Source organism: Pangasianodon hypophthalmus, chromosome 2 (genome assembly GCF_027358585.1).
Source record: "Pangasianodon hypophthalmus isolate fPanHyp1 chromosome 2, fPanHyp1.pri, whole genome shotgun sequence".
Taxonomy (NCBI): domain Eukaryota; kingdom Metazoa; phylum Chordata; class Actinopteri; order Siluriformes; family Pangasiidae; genus Pangasianodon; species Pangasianodon hypophthalmus.
Genome location: NC_069711.1, coordinates 32,059,597 through 32,077,213, shown reverse-complemented (window position 1 = coordinate 32,077,213; position 17,617 = coordinate 32,059,597). Strand labels below are relative to the sequence as shown.

At 39.5% G+C, this 17,617-nt stretch overlaps 1 protein-coding gene across 1 annotated transcript in view; it reads left to right on the top strand.

Moving 5' to 3' along the window:
- dnah9l (dynein, axonemal, heavy polypeptide 9 like) overlaps positions 1-17,617 on the top strand; it is a 46,750-nt gene that overhangs the window by 10,669 nt on the left and 18,464 nt on the right. The window contains exons 21-55 of the mRNA XM_053230468.1: positions 881-967; positions 1,746-1,904; positions 2,270-2,353; positions 3,263-3,421; positions 4,980-5,102; positions 5,181-5,303; positions 5,832-6,056; positions 6,222-6,313; positions 6,521-6,647; positions 6,776-6,931; positions 7,384-7,509; positions 7,629-7,736; positions 7,961-8,092; positions 8,312-8,472; positions 9,190-9,346; positions 9,438-9,583; positions 9,912-10,028; positions 10,128-10,266; positions 10,403-10,495; positions 10,760-10,954; positions 11,175-11,252; positions 11,334-11,466; positions 11,550-11,677; positions 11,838-11,986; positions 12,188-12,338; positions 12,434-12,565; positions 13,597-13,770; positions 13,973-14,177; positions 14,353-14,518; positions 14,900-15,002; positions 15,176-15,415; positions 16,215-16,376; positions 16,589-16,782; positions 17,176-17,338; positions 17,416-17,539. Coding sequence (XP_053086443.1) covers positions 881-967; positions 1,746-1,904; positions 2,270-2,353; positions 3,263-3,421; positions 4,980-5,102; positions 5,181-5,303; positions 5,832-6,056; positions 6,222-6,313; positions 6,521-6,647; positions 6,776-6,931; positions 7,384-7,509; positions 7,629-7,736; positions 7,961-8,092; positions 8,312-8,472; positions 9,190-9,346; positions 9,438-9,583; positions 9,912-10,028; positions 10,128-10,266; positions 10,403-10,495; positions 10,760-10,954; positions 11,175-11,252; positions 11,334-11,466; positions 11,550-11,677; positions 11,838-11,986; positions 12,188-12,338; positions 12,434-12,565; positions 13,597-13,770; positions 13,973-14,177; positions 14,353-14,518; positions 14,900-15,002; positions 15,176-15,415; positions 16,215-16,376; positions 16,589-16,782; positions 17,176-17,338; positions 17,416-17,539 — 5,011 coding nt within the window. The remainder of the gene's footprint in view (positions 1-880; positions 968-1,745; positions 1,905-2,269; positions 2,354-3,262; positions 3,422-4,979; positions 5,103-5,180; positions 5,304-5,831; positions 6,057-6,221; positions 6,314-6,520; positions 6,648-6,775; positions 6,932-7,383; positions 7,510-7,628; positions 7,737-7,960; positions 8,093-8,311; positions 8,473-9,189; positions 9,347-9,437; positions 9,584-9,911; positions 10,029-10,127; positions 10,267-10,402; positions 10,496-10,759; positions 10,955-11,174; positions 11,253-11,333; positions 11,467-11,549; positions 11,678-11,837; positions 11,987-12,187; positions 12,339-12,433; positions 12,566-13,596; positions 13,771-13,972; positions 14,178-14,352; positions 14,519-14,899; positions 15,003-15,175; positions 15,416-16,214; positions 16,377-16,588; positions 16,783-17,175; positions 17,339-17,415; positions 17,540-17,617) is intronic.

The window sequence follows — 17,617 nt, the reverse complement described above, 5'->3', positions numbered from 1 at the left end:
GACAAATGTGTTTTTTTTTTTTTTTTTTTGTCTGAAAAGCTGTTAAAACAAGTTTAGTTCACCTAAATTAAAATAAAAAGAAAGCTATTTTGAGATTTCTAGCTTTCTTTCTAGCATTAGTCTTTCCAAAGAATGCTACAAATTCAAGGTCAAAATCTGGTGTTATTTTTATGTATGCGTTTTCTTTCTTTCTTTCTTTTTTTTTTTTTTTTTTTTTTTAAATGAATCCGATTTTCCTGTTTAGGATGCCTCTGATCATAGAAGTTGGTGTTTTTATACATATTTCATTTTTGGAGTAGATTTTTGTGGAAAATAATGCAAAACTGCAGTGTGTTAAAGGTTATGGAATTTTATGGAAATTCCATGGACCTGCAATTTTAAGAAAGCGTAAGAGAATATTAAATATCAGTGACACACAGATGTGTTTAAATATTTTATTACGATTATTCATAGGCATCAGATTGCATAAATTCCTAAACAGTAAATTAATTTTACTGTTTAAGTTTGATGGTTGAATTTAGATGGTTGAATTTATATGATACATAAGGGAAGCGAAGTGAAGTGAAGGAGTGTTTTTGATTGCCGTGAGACAAATGGACAAGATACTGAAAAGAGATTCATTGTATGATCAAGGCTAGAAATTGGTGAGCCACTGAAATCCCCTGAAAATTTGGAAAAATGTCCTAAATTTGTGTATGTTTCTATAATTTAGAAGCTCTAAAAATGTTAGAGATGGAGGACGATACCTATCCGAGTGTTCGCTACTGTTTACTATAAACTACTTCAGTGGCAGTAAACAAATGTTTGTTATTAACTCTGATTGATTTGGCAGCTTCAGAACTGACTGACTTTCTTTCTTTCTGTCTCACTCTGGACGCAGATTAAACAGCATGAGTTTCGGGAGCAGTTTCTTACGGAGCCCATCTTCAGCATCAGCACTGATGAACCATACAAACTCATTGACAAGGTGTTTCACTGTGGGTTTTTTTTGTGTGTGTGTGTGTGTGTGTGTGTGTGTGTGTGTGTATTTGTGAATACTCAGGACATGGGTTCTCAACTTTTTCACATTTTCTGATAAATGACCCCGACCTCCTTAGTAGAGCTGTATTTTATGAACTTAATCCAACTATTTAAATCAGTCTCACTATTTAATGTGTACAAAACTATTATGACTAATCATTGGAGACGTAGCGCTGTTTATTCCTAAACTTTCTACTGAGAGGTTACTGTTTATTCATATTGTTTATAGGCTTGCTTGTTTTTAAAGTTTCTATTAAACCTACTCAATTCAAGTGACCAGTCACACAGGCTTATAAGAACTTATTAACTCTGATCAAGTTCAAGTGGAGTTTATCATCATTTCAGCCATATACAAGTACATAGTGAAACGAAACAACGTTTCTCCAGGACCAAGGTGCTACATAAGACAAACACAGAACAACACAGCTACAAGGGACTACATAATTTGAGCATAATAAGTCCCAGTGCAGCGCCAACAGTTCTGTTTAAAAGTGAACCCAGTGACAATAGTGCTAATAGTACAAGAGTACAAAACAAGTAGCTGAAATTGTGTAAACATAAGAGTAGCAGCCTATGTACAGTATAATAATATATACTGAGTATTAGTAGCAGCATAAACATGTGCAAAAACTTGCAAACTTGATAATGTTGGTTTGTGGTTTTCCCCTCTACAAACAAATAAAAATCACAGCGCTCATTTTTGCGTATGCGTGTGGTGTGTTTAGACCAATCGTGCAGTGGCTCATTTGGAAAACGAGATGTGCAAGCTGCAGGAAACCGCCAAGCTGTTTGAGGTCAGTTTCCCCGACTACAAACAGCTCCGCCAGTGCCGCTCTGACATAATCCTCCTCAAAGCAGTGTGGGATATGGTCATCTTTGTCAAGGTACTGTAAAGTCACGAACACTTCTTACCTCTTTTACATCCCCACATGGGTGTAATGTCCAGCCAGGCCATCTTCCTTATTCCTTTGCAGCACAACTAGAAAGTATATTTTAGATTAACTTAGTGTCATCTCATTTGTTTGTGATCTAATTTTAAAAATTCGAAATGGGTCATCAAAATCCTCAAAAACATGATGCAGCGACTGAGAAAATAAGGGTGAAGGTGTAGAGCACGTGCAGTAAATAATAAATACATAAATTAACTATATGTACTTTTCAGGCACCCTGTATTTTCTGTTATTTGGAGTGATGTAGATTAAATTAACTTTATAATCATGATCTGTGTGCATCATCCTGGGACGTGTAGTCCAGTATCTTGGACTGGAGGAAGACACCATGGAAAGAAATCAACGTGGAGCAGATGGACATGGAGCTCAGGAGGTTTGCTAAGGTGCAGCTAACTAAGTCTTGAAACAGCTCACACACTTTTTTTTTTTTTTTCTCTTTCCCTCAAACAAATATAGGATTTAAATGCCATTATCATCCTCATTTAATCACACTGGATAAATGATAAAGCTTAAGTTTCTATGAGAAAGTTAGCTCTCACTGATTATTCTGAACTCAAATGATTTTTAAGCATATACTTATGTTTTACAGCTCAGTTAGTAGTTAAGGAATTTATTGTCGCGTACAAGAAACGTACGCAATAATCATCAACTACTTGAACACGTAGTTCATGTTCGTTAATTTTAAAATTCTGAATAACTAATGATTTTCATAGCTATTCGATACATTATGTAAAAAAAACAAAACAAAAAAAACAACCAACGTGTTGTTATAGAAAAATAATCAAAGAACAAGGTTCTGAAGGGTCCGGAAGTGTTTTATTCCTCTTATACCACAGCATTTCACCAACGCTAACAATTTTTTATTTATTACAGAACGACACTTTGTGCTTTTTATCCATTAAGAGTTACATTTAGTAATGTTGTGGAATATCTGCGAAAAAAATTACTTCCTGTTATCACTACAAACAGTTGTTCCTTCACCAGCCTCTCTTTTTTTCTTTTAAGATAAAAAAAAAATGCAGCTTGTCATGTTACGAAACCTCAGAATGTAAACTTCCCTGTCTTAAAGCTACAGCTTCACATGAGACTTCCAAAAATATTAAAATAAACATCCTCACAGAAAACTTCACCATATCATCAATTTCACATTTCTTTGTAAAATTTCTGTACTACACTTCAGAGTCTACATCCCTCTATCTGTTACTCTATCTAGTTAAGAAGATGACTGTAGTTTAAGAAGAGGTCCTTAATCCGGGAAAGGAAGAGAAATTTGTTTGTGGTTATGTATGTAGGAGATGAAGACTCTAGATAAGGAAGTGCGCGTATGGGATGTCTACGCCGGTCTAGAGTCTACTGTTAAAAACCTGCTGACGTCGCTGAGGGCTGTTAATGAACTGCAGAACGCAGCGGTCCGAGAGCGACACTGGCAGCAGCTCATGCACACAACCGGGGTAAAGTATCTTAATCGTGTACTGTTGCAGCATTCCACAGAACACTGTGGTGAGATTACATCAACACTGCGGAAGCATTACGTATATACTTATTACACAACACGTTATTACCACAAGAGCCTCATTCACAATGGAGTAACACAGTACTACAGGAGAAGACATCTTGCACTGAACATAAAGTACAGTGCTGGGAAACAAATGTAGTTAAATTAGTTTGGACATGTATGGTGTCCAAATTCTGCTTTTTTTTAACCCTAACAGATATGAACTACAGTCGTAACCCATGTCTATTTATTTAGTAGACTTTAACAGATCTTCTTACACTACATAGCAAAAAGTATTTGGACGTCTGACCATCACACCCATATGTGCTTGTTGAACATCTCATTCCAGATTTATTCCCCTTTACTGTTATAATCAGCTCCACTCTTCTGGGAAGGCTTTCCACTAGATGTTGGAGCGTGGCTCTGAGGATTTGTGATCATTCAGCTACAAGAGCATTAGTGAGATCAGGCGCTGATGTTGGTGAGGAGGTCTGGGGTTCAGTCGGTGTTCCAGTTCATCCCAAAGGTGTTCAGTGGGGTTGAGGTCAGGGCTCTGTGCAGGACACTCGAGTTCTTCCACTCCAACCTTCACACACCATGTCTTCATGGAGCTCGCTTTGTGCACAGGGGCATTGTCATGCTGGAATATGTTTAGTCTCTTATTTCCAGTGAAGGGAAATTGTAAAACCACGGCGTACAAAGACATTCTGTCCAACTGTGTGATTCCAACTTTGTGACAATTTGGAGAATAACAACATATGGGTGTGATAGTCAGGTGTCCACATACTTTTGGCCATATAGTGTATGTTGTCTCTGACACCATATGCCTGTTATCCATTGAAATATTTCAGAAAGACCTGATAATTTTGACTTGTTCGTTATCTGAAATTATATATCAATCGTTTGTAGATTTCAGCATCCAGTTTGCAAATACTACCTGATGATTCATAAACTTTGTTTATCTGTTTTTTTTTTTTTATTTATCTTCAAAAGTACCAGAGCTATGTGCAAAAGTCAGCACATCTCTACAGGCTATCACACGTCTGATATCTTTTGTACACTGTTCACAAGCTTCAGACTCTGTAAGGTCTGAAACTTTTTGTGAACGCCATGATAAAAAGAACTGAAGAATAATCCAATCTTTCAAACTTATTGAAGAGCTTTTTGAAGCAGTTAGTGATGAGTAAACTATGTGTTTGCTGACAGGCTACAAAAAAAGTGGCTCTGTGGTTCTTGGTTATGTTTAATGATGAAACATACCAGACTGTCTAGACTGTGAAGGCTAGAAATCTGCCTTCGAAAAAGCTAACACAACTCTAATTGTGTCAAAAACATATAATACATCTCAAACGTTCTGCATGTCTTTAATATTGTCATTTCTATTACTGCTTAGAAGTTGTGCCGATGATGAATAAAATGATAAAATGAAAATTGCGGATAAAGTTCATGAGATTCCCCACCCCTTTCTCTATTTCTGTCTATCTTTATCTCTTTCTCTTTTTCCCTGTCTGTAGGTGAGCTTCATGATGGATGAGAACACCACTCTGGGTGATCTGCTGGAGCTTCAGCTGCACCGTGTGGAAGAAGAAGTGAAGAACATCGTGGACAAAGCTGTCAAAGAGATGGCCATTGAGAAGGTGGTGATAGCAGCAGACACACAGAATGGCACTTTGTGTTTCGCTCACAGCAAATGTCATGTTTGTACTTCTGTGTAGGTTTTGGCTGAGATCAAGCAGACGTGGTCTCTGATGTCTCTGTCATATGAGACTCACACCAGCACTGGAACTCCTCTTCTGAAAGCTGACGAGAACCTGATTGAGACACTGGAGGATAATCAGGTGATTAACTCAAATGCGTCATAACAGACAGGTATGAGGGGAAGCCAAAATACAAAATACAGGCAACAATATAGGAAATAACCAACTGAATGTATAATAGGATAAAACTCTCATAGTGCTAATGCAATTGCTGCTTCTCCTTTTTCTTTTCAAACAGCAAAGTGCGTTAGATTTTTTCCGTATCTGCTAGAGTACATCATGTGGAATCTTTTGCAGTAAATACTTGGATATACTACACTATGCTTTTTCTGATTTGAATCAGAAAATCCATTCAACAGTCTACACAATGGACGCAATAGTTTAGATCTGCGTCAGTCTAGTTTTAATCGATAATGTTAAAAACTGATATCTGAGTAAAAAAAAAGAATCTATCTATATGACAGTCGATGCTGAAGTCAAAAGATTGATTTCAGCAAAAACCTCGCAGGAAATCATACTGAATCAGGCTTTAAGAGTGAGACATCTAGTATGTGGTGTTGGTATTGCTGTGCATGGATATGATGTGTGTGTGTGTATGTGTGTATACAGGTGCAGCTGCAGAATATCCTGATGAGCAAGCACGTGGAGTACTTCCTGGTGGAGGTGAGCGGCTGGCAGCGGCGGCTGATGCTGGCAGACCTGGTGATTGGCACCTGGCTGGGAGTGCAGCGCACCTGGGCTCACCTGCAGAGCATCTTCAGCAACTCGGAGGACATCCGTAACCAGTTGGCACACGATGCCGAGCTTTTTCAAGGCATCCACCTCGACTTCCAGGTAGCTGCCCAAGAACACTTCGTGGTTATGTGCATTAAGCATTGAGATTAGATATTATATCTTGTGTATTTTATTGCCCAGCATTGTGTAGTATGTCTGCTCTTTGTGCGTGTGTGTGTGTGTGTGTGTGTATGTGTGTGTGTGTGTGTGTGTGTGTGTGTGTAGGAGTTGATGATGAAAGTTGTGGAAACTGCAAATGTGACTGAAGTCACCAACCAGCCAGGCTACCTGGACAAACTTGAGGCTCTGCAGCAAAGGTACACTAGAGTATGTGTTATACAAAGTTTAAAAAAAAAAAAACAACAACGAAGAATTTAGAGACTTCTTCAGAAATGGAATAAGATTTTACAGACACAATCTGCAGAACCTGAGAAAAACCCAGAGATTGTAAATGTACTCAGTGATATTATTTTGTTTCGTTTCAGTTTTGAATGTAAAAGTCTTTTTTCTTTAATTTTTTTCAGGTTGTCTGTATGTGAAAAATCTCTGGCTGAGTATTTGGAAACAAAGCGTCTGACGTTTCCACGATTCTACTTCGTCTCCGCTGCTGATCTGTTGGAGATCGTTTCCAAGGGAACACAGCCCAGACAGGTAGCTCATAATACCACGGATGAGATTTTACTCTGATGCTATCTCTATTGGACAAAAATTTGGCAAGTATTTTGTGTGTGTATGGGTGAATAAAACGTGTGTGTGTGTGTGTGCGTGCATGTGTGTAGGTCACACGGCACCTGCTGAAGCTCTTTGATAACCTTGCTGATCTGAAGTTCAGAGATGAGGGAGAAGAGGAGGGGAAGGTAGAGGTTGCAGTGGGGATGTACAGCAGAGAGGGAGAGTATGTGCCATTTTCCGAGTCCTGCTTGTGTGAGGGACAGGTAACACACACACACACACACACACACACACTATACACTCTATACATGGCCTAATACAGAAATCATTTTATCAGTAGAATAAAACTTGTATGAAGACTAATGTATTATTCAGTAAGAGCTGGGAAATTAACATGGATAAATATAATCTGTTGGTGTAGAATTACGTACCATTATCCATTTGGTATTCTGGCTTCACATGCTTTAGTTAACTGTGTTCCTGTACCATGAGGGCAGGATTTAGTGGTCATTCACCTAAATAAGTAGGATTACTGAGGATTACCCTGGATGGTGTATTATATATATTGAGTGATTTATCAATTATACCTAAGCTATGCACACATTATGTGCTTTGAGGAAATAATCATTTCAAGATCAATCGATTCTGGACAAGAATTGTCCTTTTTTTAAATAAATCACCTGCATTTGGATTTGTCTCTCTTCCTTCATCTCAGGCTGAGTGTTGGCTGGGGAGGTTGGAGCTGGCCATGCGCTCCACGGTGAGGCAGGAGATCTCGGAAGCCGTATCAGCATACGAGGACAAATCACGTGATCAGTGGCTTTTTGACTATCCTGCACAGGTGTGTGTGTTGTTTTAACATGTTAATATTTTATGTATGGAGGCAACACAAGAGGTATGGATTTTCCAGGCCCTGCTTTTCGCTGTGTGTGTGTGTGTGTGTGTGTGTGTGTGTTTCAGGTGGCACTGACGGGTAGTCAGATTTGGTGGGCGATGGATGTTGGTATTGCCTTTGAAAGGGTGGAAGAGGGTTTCGAGACAGCGCTAAAAGACTATAATAAAAAACAGGTAATTATTTCACTTACTCAGTCACCAAGTAACTAATGCAGTAAGTCATTCACTCGCTCACTTGCATGCACACTCTCTTATGCTGTCATTCACTGACCCACTCACTCTTCCTGTTATTCGGTTACTCAGTCAGTCAGTTACTTGTGTAGTCATTCATTCACTCACTCACTCAATCATGTAGTCACTCAGTCGCTAAGATGTGTGTGTGTATGTATCTATTGCAGATCCTCCAGCTGAACTCTCTGATAAACATGCTGCTGGGCGAGCTGAGCCCTGGTGATCGGCAGAAGATCATGACACTCTGTACCATTGATGTTCATGCTCGTGACGTGGTAGCCAAGCTTATCTCTCAGAAGGTAACCATGACAATAATGCTGGCTGAAATTAAGTCACATCCTGTGTACTGTGACTTTCATAGTAAAAGTGATGTGTGCATCTCTGTAAAATACCTTTTGAAGACCACACACAGTCTGAACATTACCAGTAAAGAGATGCTTATAAGTTCCAGGTTTTGAGTTTGTGAGTTTGAGGGGTGTGTTTTCTAATATGATGAAGTCATGCTGCTCGTCTCCTAGGTGACGAATGGCCAGGCGTTTGCCTGGTTGTCTCAGTTACGCCATCGCTGGGATGAACAGCGAAAACACTGCTATATCAACATCTGTGATGCCCAGTTTCAGTTCTCCTATGAGTACCTGGGGAACACCAATCGACTGGTTATAACACCACTCACTGACCGGTTAGTTACATTCTGTCTCTCTCTCTCTCTCTCTCTCTCTCTCTCTCTCTCTCTCTCTCTCTCTCTCTCACTCACACACACACACACACACACACACACACACACACACACATCGTGTTCAAAACTGCCTTGATTCAAGCTTTCAAATGATGTTTCATCTTTCATCATGTTCAGGCATCCTGTTAATCTGGAGAACTATCCGGAGAACTATCAGATAAAGAAGCATGTTGTCTTGGAGCACGTGGCATGCAATAATATGAATAATTAATGAATAAATCCTCCAAAATTATAGCATAACCTTCATAAAATTCTCCCTGAGAGTGACACTTACTGCCATGTAGTTACCATGTTATAGAAGAGTTGAGTGATGAGGTGTTTTTAGTCTAATTAACACATTTTAGAACATATTAATTGCAAGCGATTACACGAGAAAGTCATACAATTTCTATTTTGACAGATTTGGATTAAAAAAAAAAAATGTATTTTTTTTTTTTTATTATTATTATGTTTTTTTTTTTAGCTTTGCTGGCAGGACTCTCAAATTCAGAGAGCCAGTGAGGATCAGAATTGTGTTTTATAAATTGCTGTTATGTTTTTACTACTGTCACAAGTTATATTGTGTAGAACCTGCAAGTGTGAAAATTTGAAGTAATATAATTAACCATGTTCGTCCTGTGTTTTGTTTATTTTCTTCCATCATCTGATTGTCATGCACAGATGTTACATCACACTGACTCAGTCTCTCCATCTGACGATGAGTGGCGCCCCCTCTGGCCCTGCTGGCACGGGCAAGACGGAGACCACCAAGGACCTGGGACGCTCTCTCGGCATTATGGTCTACGTGTTCAACTGCTCAGAGCAAATGGACTACAAGGTAAGGAGTAACGTTCAGAATGTGAACTGAATTGCTCTCCTTAGAGGAAATACAGATCAAGCATTTCTTATCTCTTTATCTTTCTTCTTAGTCTATAGGTAATATCTATAAGGGTCTGGCTCAGACAGGAGTTTGGGGCTGCTTTGACGAGTTTAACAGGATCTCTGTGGAAGTTTTGTCTGTGGTCGCTGTGCAGGTCAAAACCATCCAAGATGCTATTCGCAACAAGAAACAGAGGTTACATCAGCACACGTCATGTCACTTTGCTTAATTTTTATATCTTCCTCTGAATAAAATGAAATCAAAAAGCTGTCACATACTGTATGTCAAACTATAACACAACAAACTATAAATAAACGGTAAATTAATTTTTTCTGTTTTAAAGATAACATTAATGGAAATTCAATAGCATTTTTTTCTGCAACGTGACACATTTCTGATTGATTGATATATTTTTTTCCCCAAGTTATAATCTACTAATTCGGTAGGTGAGAAAATTGTGTCTCTTTGGATTGCTCATTACCCAGGCCACATTGATTTTATTCTATTTCATGATGCTGGTCAGGTTTTACTTCCTTGGGGAGGAGATAGAGCTGAGGCCAACCGTGGGGATCTTCATTACTCTAAACCCAGGATATGCTGGTAGAGCAGAACTTCCGGAGAACCTGAAAGCACTATTCAGGTTCCACCTGCTTTGAAAAACTCAAACTATTAGCCAATCACAGCCATTCCAGTATAATGATGAACAAGTCAAAGTGATTTCTGTGTGTGTGTGTATCAGGCCATGCGCCATGGTGATTCCTGATTTTGAGCTGATCTGTGAGATCATGCTGGTGGCAGAGGGATTTATAGATGCTCGTCTGCTCGCACGCAAGTTCATCAGCCTGTACACGCTCTGCAAAGAACTGCTCTCTAAACAGGTACTCACTAAAAATTGCTCAAACTGGCATTTTACAGAGCTTAAAGAAATTAAAAATCTTTAGCACAGAACATCTAGAAACAAGAAACAACACAGGAAGTGGATTTGCATGTAAATGTGGCATTTTGTTATTGCAGGATCACTATGACTGGGGTCTACGAGCGATAAAGTCAGTGCTGGTTGTTGCTGGGTCACTGAAAAGAGAGGACAAGAGCTGTCCAGAAGAGCAGGTGCTCATGGGAACATCTGTCCATACTTTCTAAACATCTACTTTCTATTTAATCTCCCTAAAAGGACAATATAGGATCATTTTGTTCTCACTGTAGCACTGTAGCACTGACCCTCTTATATGTTAATAGTATTACTTGTTAATAATTGTTTTTTTTTTTTTTTTTTTCCTTCTCTCTGGTCTCTTACAGTCCTCTATAACATGATCATTGTAATATAATTGTAACAGATGTGGATATATAACACATTAGTAATGTGTTGTTAAGGTGCTGATGCGCGCCTTACGGGATTTCAACCTGCCGAAGATTGTGACAGGTGACGTGCAAATATTCCTGGGTCTGATCAGTGATTTGTTTCCTCTGTTGGATATTCCGCGTAAGAGAGACCTGCAGCTGGAGAAGCACGTTCGTCAGTCAATCGGCGAGCTGCATCTGCAGCCTGAGGAGAACTTTATCCTCAAGGTCGGCTTACCTTCATTTGTTTGTACACAAAAATGAAAAATGACACGCAACTAAAAACTAAACATGAATTCAGGGTTTGGGACAGAACACTGATTTCTCTTGACCATGTTGTTTTACTCACCTTCCTATCCAGACTAGATTCTCTTTTTTTATTTTATTTTTATTTTTTTAAATATGTGTGTGGGGAAGACATTCAGTCTGATCACTCTGCTGTCTACAGGTGACTCAGTTAGAGGAGCTGCTGGCTGTGAGACATTCTGTCTTTGTGGTTGGTGGAGCTGGAACAGGAAAGAGCCAGGTATACAAACACAGAATTCTTAGGCAAAATGAATTCAGACTGCTGTGGTGCGAGTCATGCTCTTTGCACCTCTGCATACAGATTTTGAAGACACTGCATAGAACCTACTCAAACATGAAGCTGAAGCCTGTGTGGAGCGACATGAACCCAAAAGCTGTGACTACGGACGAGCTTTTCGGATTCCTGCATCCTGCTACGCGAGAGTGGAAAGATGGTAAGCGTGTGAACATTGTGTTGTATATGCATGTATAGAAAGTGTGTATTATTGCTCGTGTGTATGTTTTACATATGTTTTAGGTCTCTTCTCTTCAACCATGAGAGAGCTGTCTGCTTTATCCCACGATGGCCCAAAGTGGATCGTACTGGATGGCGACATCGATCCTATGTGGATAGAATCCCTCAACACTGTTATGGATGATAATAAGGTCACTATAAAAAATAAAAAATATTGAAAAAATTACATCAGTCCCAGTATGGAGGCGTGGCATCCTCAAAGAGAGCTAGCACTTTTTTAATTAAAAAAACTGATTGCCAAATTGTGTATTTTATTGTGTGTGTGTGTGTGTGTGTGTGTGTGTGTGTTAGGTGCTGACCCTGGCCAGTAATGAACGCATCTCTCTAACATCCTCTATGCGTCTGCTGTTTGAGATCAGTCATCTGAAGGCTGCCACGCCTGCAACCGTATCTAGAGCAGGCATCCTTTATGTCAACCCACAGGACCTCGGCTGGAGCTCGTGAGTGACACTTGTTAGCCCCGCCCACTCCACAAGCCCTAAACTAGGCCTAGTATAAGACATTTTTAACCACTCTCACAGCACAGATAGTGTATAGCTTGGAATAAACAACAATATTATCATGTGTACTCACACAAATTGTATACATATTACAGCATATGCATCACAGGCTCTCAGTTGCACATTCCTTTTGATTTTCAGCTATGTGACGAGTTGGATTGACACACGCCAGGCCCAATCAGAGCGAGCGAATCTGACCATTCTGTTCGATAAGTATGTGCCCTACTGTTTAGAGCAGGTCAGGTGCAACCTAAAGACCATCACACCTATACCTGAGACAAGCATGGTGCAGGTACAGCGAAGCTATTCTCTATTTATTTACAAATTCCTTTACATTAGAAAAGATACAGAATCAGATATTTGTGTGTGTGTGTGTGTGTGTCACAGACACTGTGCTGCTTGCTCGACTGCTTGTTAACGGATGAGAACACTCCTGCTGACTCTCCTCGTGAGCTCTATGAGATCTACTTTGTGTTCGCTTGTGTGTGGGCGTTTGGAGGGGCTCTCTTTCAGGACCATGTGAGTATGAAAAGTCAAACTGTCAGAGGTACCATAAATGTTCATACTCTTTTATGAAATCAAACAAAATCCAACCAACCATTAGTCTGAATTTGTATAATTTCTCCTGAAATTTGAGCTGACCATTTGATGTTTGTTTGCAGGTAGCACGTGTCTAATTGAGCCTTATTAAACCATTTCTCTTGTAATGGAGCTGTATCTACGTGTATATTGCAAATAGTGCTTACTGATAGGAAAAAAAAAATTTTGCACCACAATTCTATCTTGAAAGATTCTGCATCGATGTACAAAACGTAATCATAAAGACTTTTAAATAGGTTTATGCATAAATGCTTTTTAATTGAGAAATAAGCATTTCTCATGAACAATAAATGAGGTTAAAGCTGTCAAATCTCTTTTAAATTGCATTAAGATTTTAATTCGTGCATCTTGTCCCTCTATCCCTCCTTATAATAAATGTAGGAAAGGAATAAATGTATTTTCTCAAAGCATTTGAATTTTATATAGCCTGTAATTTACTACTGGAAATCTTATAATATTTAATAGCTGTAGCTCTATACTGTGTTTGCATTGCATACATAAACGCAAAGAGTATCATGAGGCAGTATTATCCTTTTATTGATGAACATCATCGTTTTTTTCACAATAATGTTTTCTTATTGCTGATATTTCGCTAAATTTTAGACTTCTTAGGCAGTCTGCCATATTTAGCCTATTTCAAACAGAAATCGTTTATAGTTGGGCCAACGACAGTATATATGCTCACTACATGGGGTTTAACAGTTTCTTTAAACACATACTATATGTAGAGCAATATTTGCCCAATAGAACACTGTTTTAGTGTGAGTCTGATGATCTTTTCATAATTCAGTAATTGCATGGAGCCTAATAATGTGGTTTTTTTTTTTAGCACTTTCATTTGTCTGTTTCTTTGAGACAAGGTTAAAAAAATTGCTACATTTTAATAGAATTTTTTTTTCCTTTTTTCTCCTCTCTCTCTCTCTCTCTCTCTCTCTCTCTCTCTCTCTTAGCTTAGAGATTACCGTGGCGAGTTCAGCCGTTGGTGGAATAAGGAGATGCGGGCGGTGAAGTTCCCCTCTCAAGGAACCGTATTTGATTACTACATTGACCCCAACACGAAGAAATTCACTCCCTGGAGCGAGCGCACACCTCCGTATGAGCTGGAGCCTGATGTTCCACTGCAGGTATTACCCACGTAGACACACAGTAAATCATACCTACACGTCAAAACTCTCAGTACTGTCAGTCTGGTGTGTGGTCTTTGTTGTGTATGAAGACCTTCGTTTCAAATCAGTGGCTTTGTTAAATTAATCTGAACAGTAATATACATGTAGCTATATTTCACTCTAGTCTTGAGCTAATGTGAGTGTGTTTGCGTGTGCTCAGATGGTGCTGGTTCACTCAGCGGAGACGATCTGCCTGGCGTATTTTGTGGAACTCCTGTTGGAGAAGGGCAAGCCAGTGATGCTGGTGGGGAACGCAGGCGTGGGCAAGACCGTCCTCGTATGGGACACCATCTCCAAACACAGGGAGGAGTACATGGTGGCCAAAGTACCCTTTAATTATTACACCACGTCGGCCATGCTGCAACGTGAGCAAAGACACAAGCACCTGCTAGCATGAGTCTGCTACCATAAACACTGGACAAATTTAAGCAAGCATTAAAGCTGTTTACACACACACACACACGTGTGCATATAAAATGCAAATATAATATGCATAGTGTATGTAAAGTGCACTTTGTTGTCTTCTGTGTCATGGGGCAGGTGTTTTGGAAAAGCCTCTAGAGAAGAGGGCGGGAAGGAACTTTGCTCCTCCTGGCACAAAGAAGCTGATCTACTTTGTTGATGATCTAAACATGCCGGAGGTGGACGCCTACGGAACAGTGCAGCCACACACACTCATCAGACAACATCTGGATTATTCTCATTGGTGTGTGTGTGTGTGTGTGTGTGTGTGTGTGCAGATGTTGGTTTGCTTGTATTGCTTTAATCACTGTCTTATGACAGCCTTTTTTTTTTTTGCTTATTGATATAAAATTATATACATTAATTACATATAAATAAATAAATAGTACTATAAATAGACCTTTTTTTTGTCAAGATGGTTATATTCAACGTTAAAGATGTTTTTTTTATTTTTACAATGTCACTGAATAGGTAAATGAGCCCACAAGCAAACAATTCATAATGCATAATAAGAATGATTGTAACTAACAGACAGTCTGCCCTAAAGTTATTTATCTGTAATGGAGGAAAATATCTGATATGTCATACATAATAATCAGGATTACTTTGCCGTGTGTGTTTTCAGGTATGATCGCCAGAGACTGGTGCTGAAGGAGATTCATAACTGTCAGTACGTCACCTGCATGAACCCAACAGCTGGAAGCTTCTCTGTCAACCCTCGGCTACAGGTAACACACACAGCCATAGTCAGGAGCTACATGTGTTTTATTTCTTATTCAACTGGCATCCTTCTGTAGTCCATTTAAAAAAATGAAACAGGGTGATGTGTTTAAAAAGGACTGTAACAATCATTTCTCTCTTTCTCTTCATTTCTGCCCATCCCCTCCCACTCTCCGTATAGAGGCACTTCTCAGTTTTTGCGGTGCATTTCCCAGGTGCTGAGGCTCTGAGTACAATCTACAGCAGCATTCTGTCTGGTTACTTCCAGCAGGGGGGCTTCAGCTACGGAGTGAGCCGCTCGGTAGGCGCGCTCGTTCAGGCCTCCATCTGCCTCCACCAGAAAATGACTCAGAACTTCTTGCCTACTGCCATCCGCTTTCACTACATCTTCAACCTAAGGGATATCTCCAACATCTTCCAGGTCTGGTGTGTGTGTGTGTGTCAGTGAGTTTTTAACAGTAAATAAGACAACTTGTTTGCATGTGTCATGTATTTAGACCTACTGCTTTTTTTGCATTAGAAATTGAGCAATAAATGGCACATTGCTTGCACAATTTATTTGATAAAATCCAATATATCTTATCCATATTTAATTTATTATCAAGATAAATATTTTCATATTTTTAGGACAACCAAAATCTCTTTATGTACTTTGAAAGGTGCACAGTGGGGTGTAAATAAGAGACAGGGAGACAGGGAGTGGAACAGAGGCTAGAATGAGAACATAATCTCCATAATCTTTTTCTTTAGAGAACCTGTACCAAATAAATACATTTCAAAACTTTGTTTTCTAAAAAAAAAAAAGTAATATTTAGCATAGTTCTATGCTCATTGAAGTTAATAAAGCTTGAATAATAAAAATGGATTTAGTGAGCATTGTGAGAAGGGAAAATGTGGGGCAATGTTTTTCTTCTTTTTCCTGCTGGTGGCTGCGTTCTGGACAAGCTGTATGTGAGATAAGGAAGATCTGATACATACAGACAAGGAGAGAGTTGGAGTAATGAAACCGGGTTGAAATAAAAGCATGTAAACAAAAAAGATTAGGGATAGTTTTATTTTAGCATTTTTTTCTGTGTGCTAGTCAATAAAAAATATATCTGAGAAGTTACAGGTGTTTAAGGGAGCATGGTGTATAAATGTGCACTAAAGTGCACTGTTCATACATGTTGTGTGTGCGTGTGTGTGTGCGTGTGTGCGCGCACGCGCGCGTGTGTGTGTAGGGGATTCTTTTTGCCCAGCCTGAGACAGTGCGATACCCCATCGAGCTGGTGTACCTATGGCTGCATGAGTGTTCTCGTGTGTACTCTGATAAACTGATGGAGGAGAAGGATGTTGAGCTTTTCAGTAAGATCCTGTTGGACGCTGGCAAAAGATATTTTGAGGTGAGAAGGAGACTTGTATATTACATATCGCAGCATGATGGTACAAATCAGGGTTATTAAAACTATGTATGTATGTAGTTTGAATGTAGTTTATTAATGCTAAAATTTATTAAGCATTTGCTGAAATTCGTTTCTCTTTATTACCCTCTCATTCATATTATTCTAATTCTCTCTCTCTCTCTCTCTCTGTCTGTGTCTCTCTAATTCTGCAGGGAATAGATGAGTCAATCTTTATCCACCAGCCTCTGATCTATTCGCACTTTGCCCACGGTGTTGGCGAGCCTCGTTACTCGCAGGTCAGTGACTGGGAGAAGTTGCAGAAAACACTGACTGATGCGCTGGAGCACTACAACGAGCTGCACGCCAACATGAACCTGGTGCTGTTTGAGGAGGCCATGCAGCACATGTAAGTGTCCCTCTGTATATCCATCGATCCATACGTCCTTCCATTTATCTGCCCATCCATCTGTCCATCAATTTCTGTATATATTTATCTATCTATCTGTACACCCATTCATTCATTTATTCGTGTATCCATCCATCCCTTTATATATTCATCCATACATCCATACATCTACCTGTCCATCCATATATCCCCTCTGTATCCATCAATCTGTAAAGTTATATGCCCATTCATTCATCAATTCATTCATTCATTCATTCATTCATTCAGTAAAGCAATTATTGATCATCCATCTATCCATCCATCTGCATACATTTATCTATCTGTTTGTGTATTTATCATCCATCCATTTGTCCATCCAGTTGTTGGTTTGTATGTGTGTGTGTGTGTGTTTAGATGTAGGATCAGCCGTATTCTGGAGTCTCCAGTGGGAAATGCGCTGCTCATTGGAGTGGGTGGCAGTGGGAAACAGAGTTTGTGTCGCCTGGCTGCCTTCCTCAGCATGCTTGAGGTCTTTCAGATCACCTTGCGCAAAGGCTATGGCATTGGGGACCTGAGGGTAACACACACACACACACACACACACTTTAATCTTCAGTCTCACTTCACTCTCTCACTGTCTCTCTCTGTCTGCAGAGTGATATAGCTGCTCTCTACATTAAGGTGGGGGTGAAGAACATTGGCACAGTTTTCCTGCACACGGATGCTCAGATTCCCGATGAACGTTTCCTAGTGCTGATCAATGACATGCTCGCATCCGGTATCTCGAGCCATATGAACTACAGCTAATACTGAAATGGCTTCTATAGAACAGAGACAAACACACACACAGTATAAC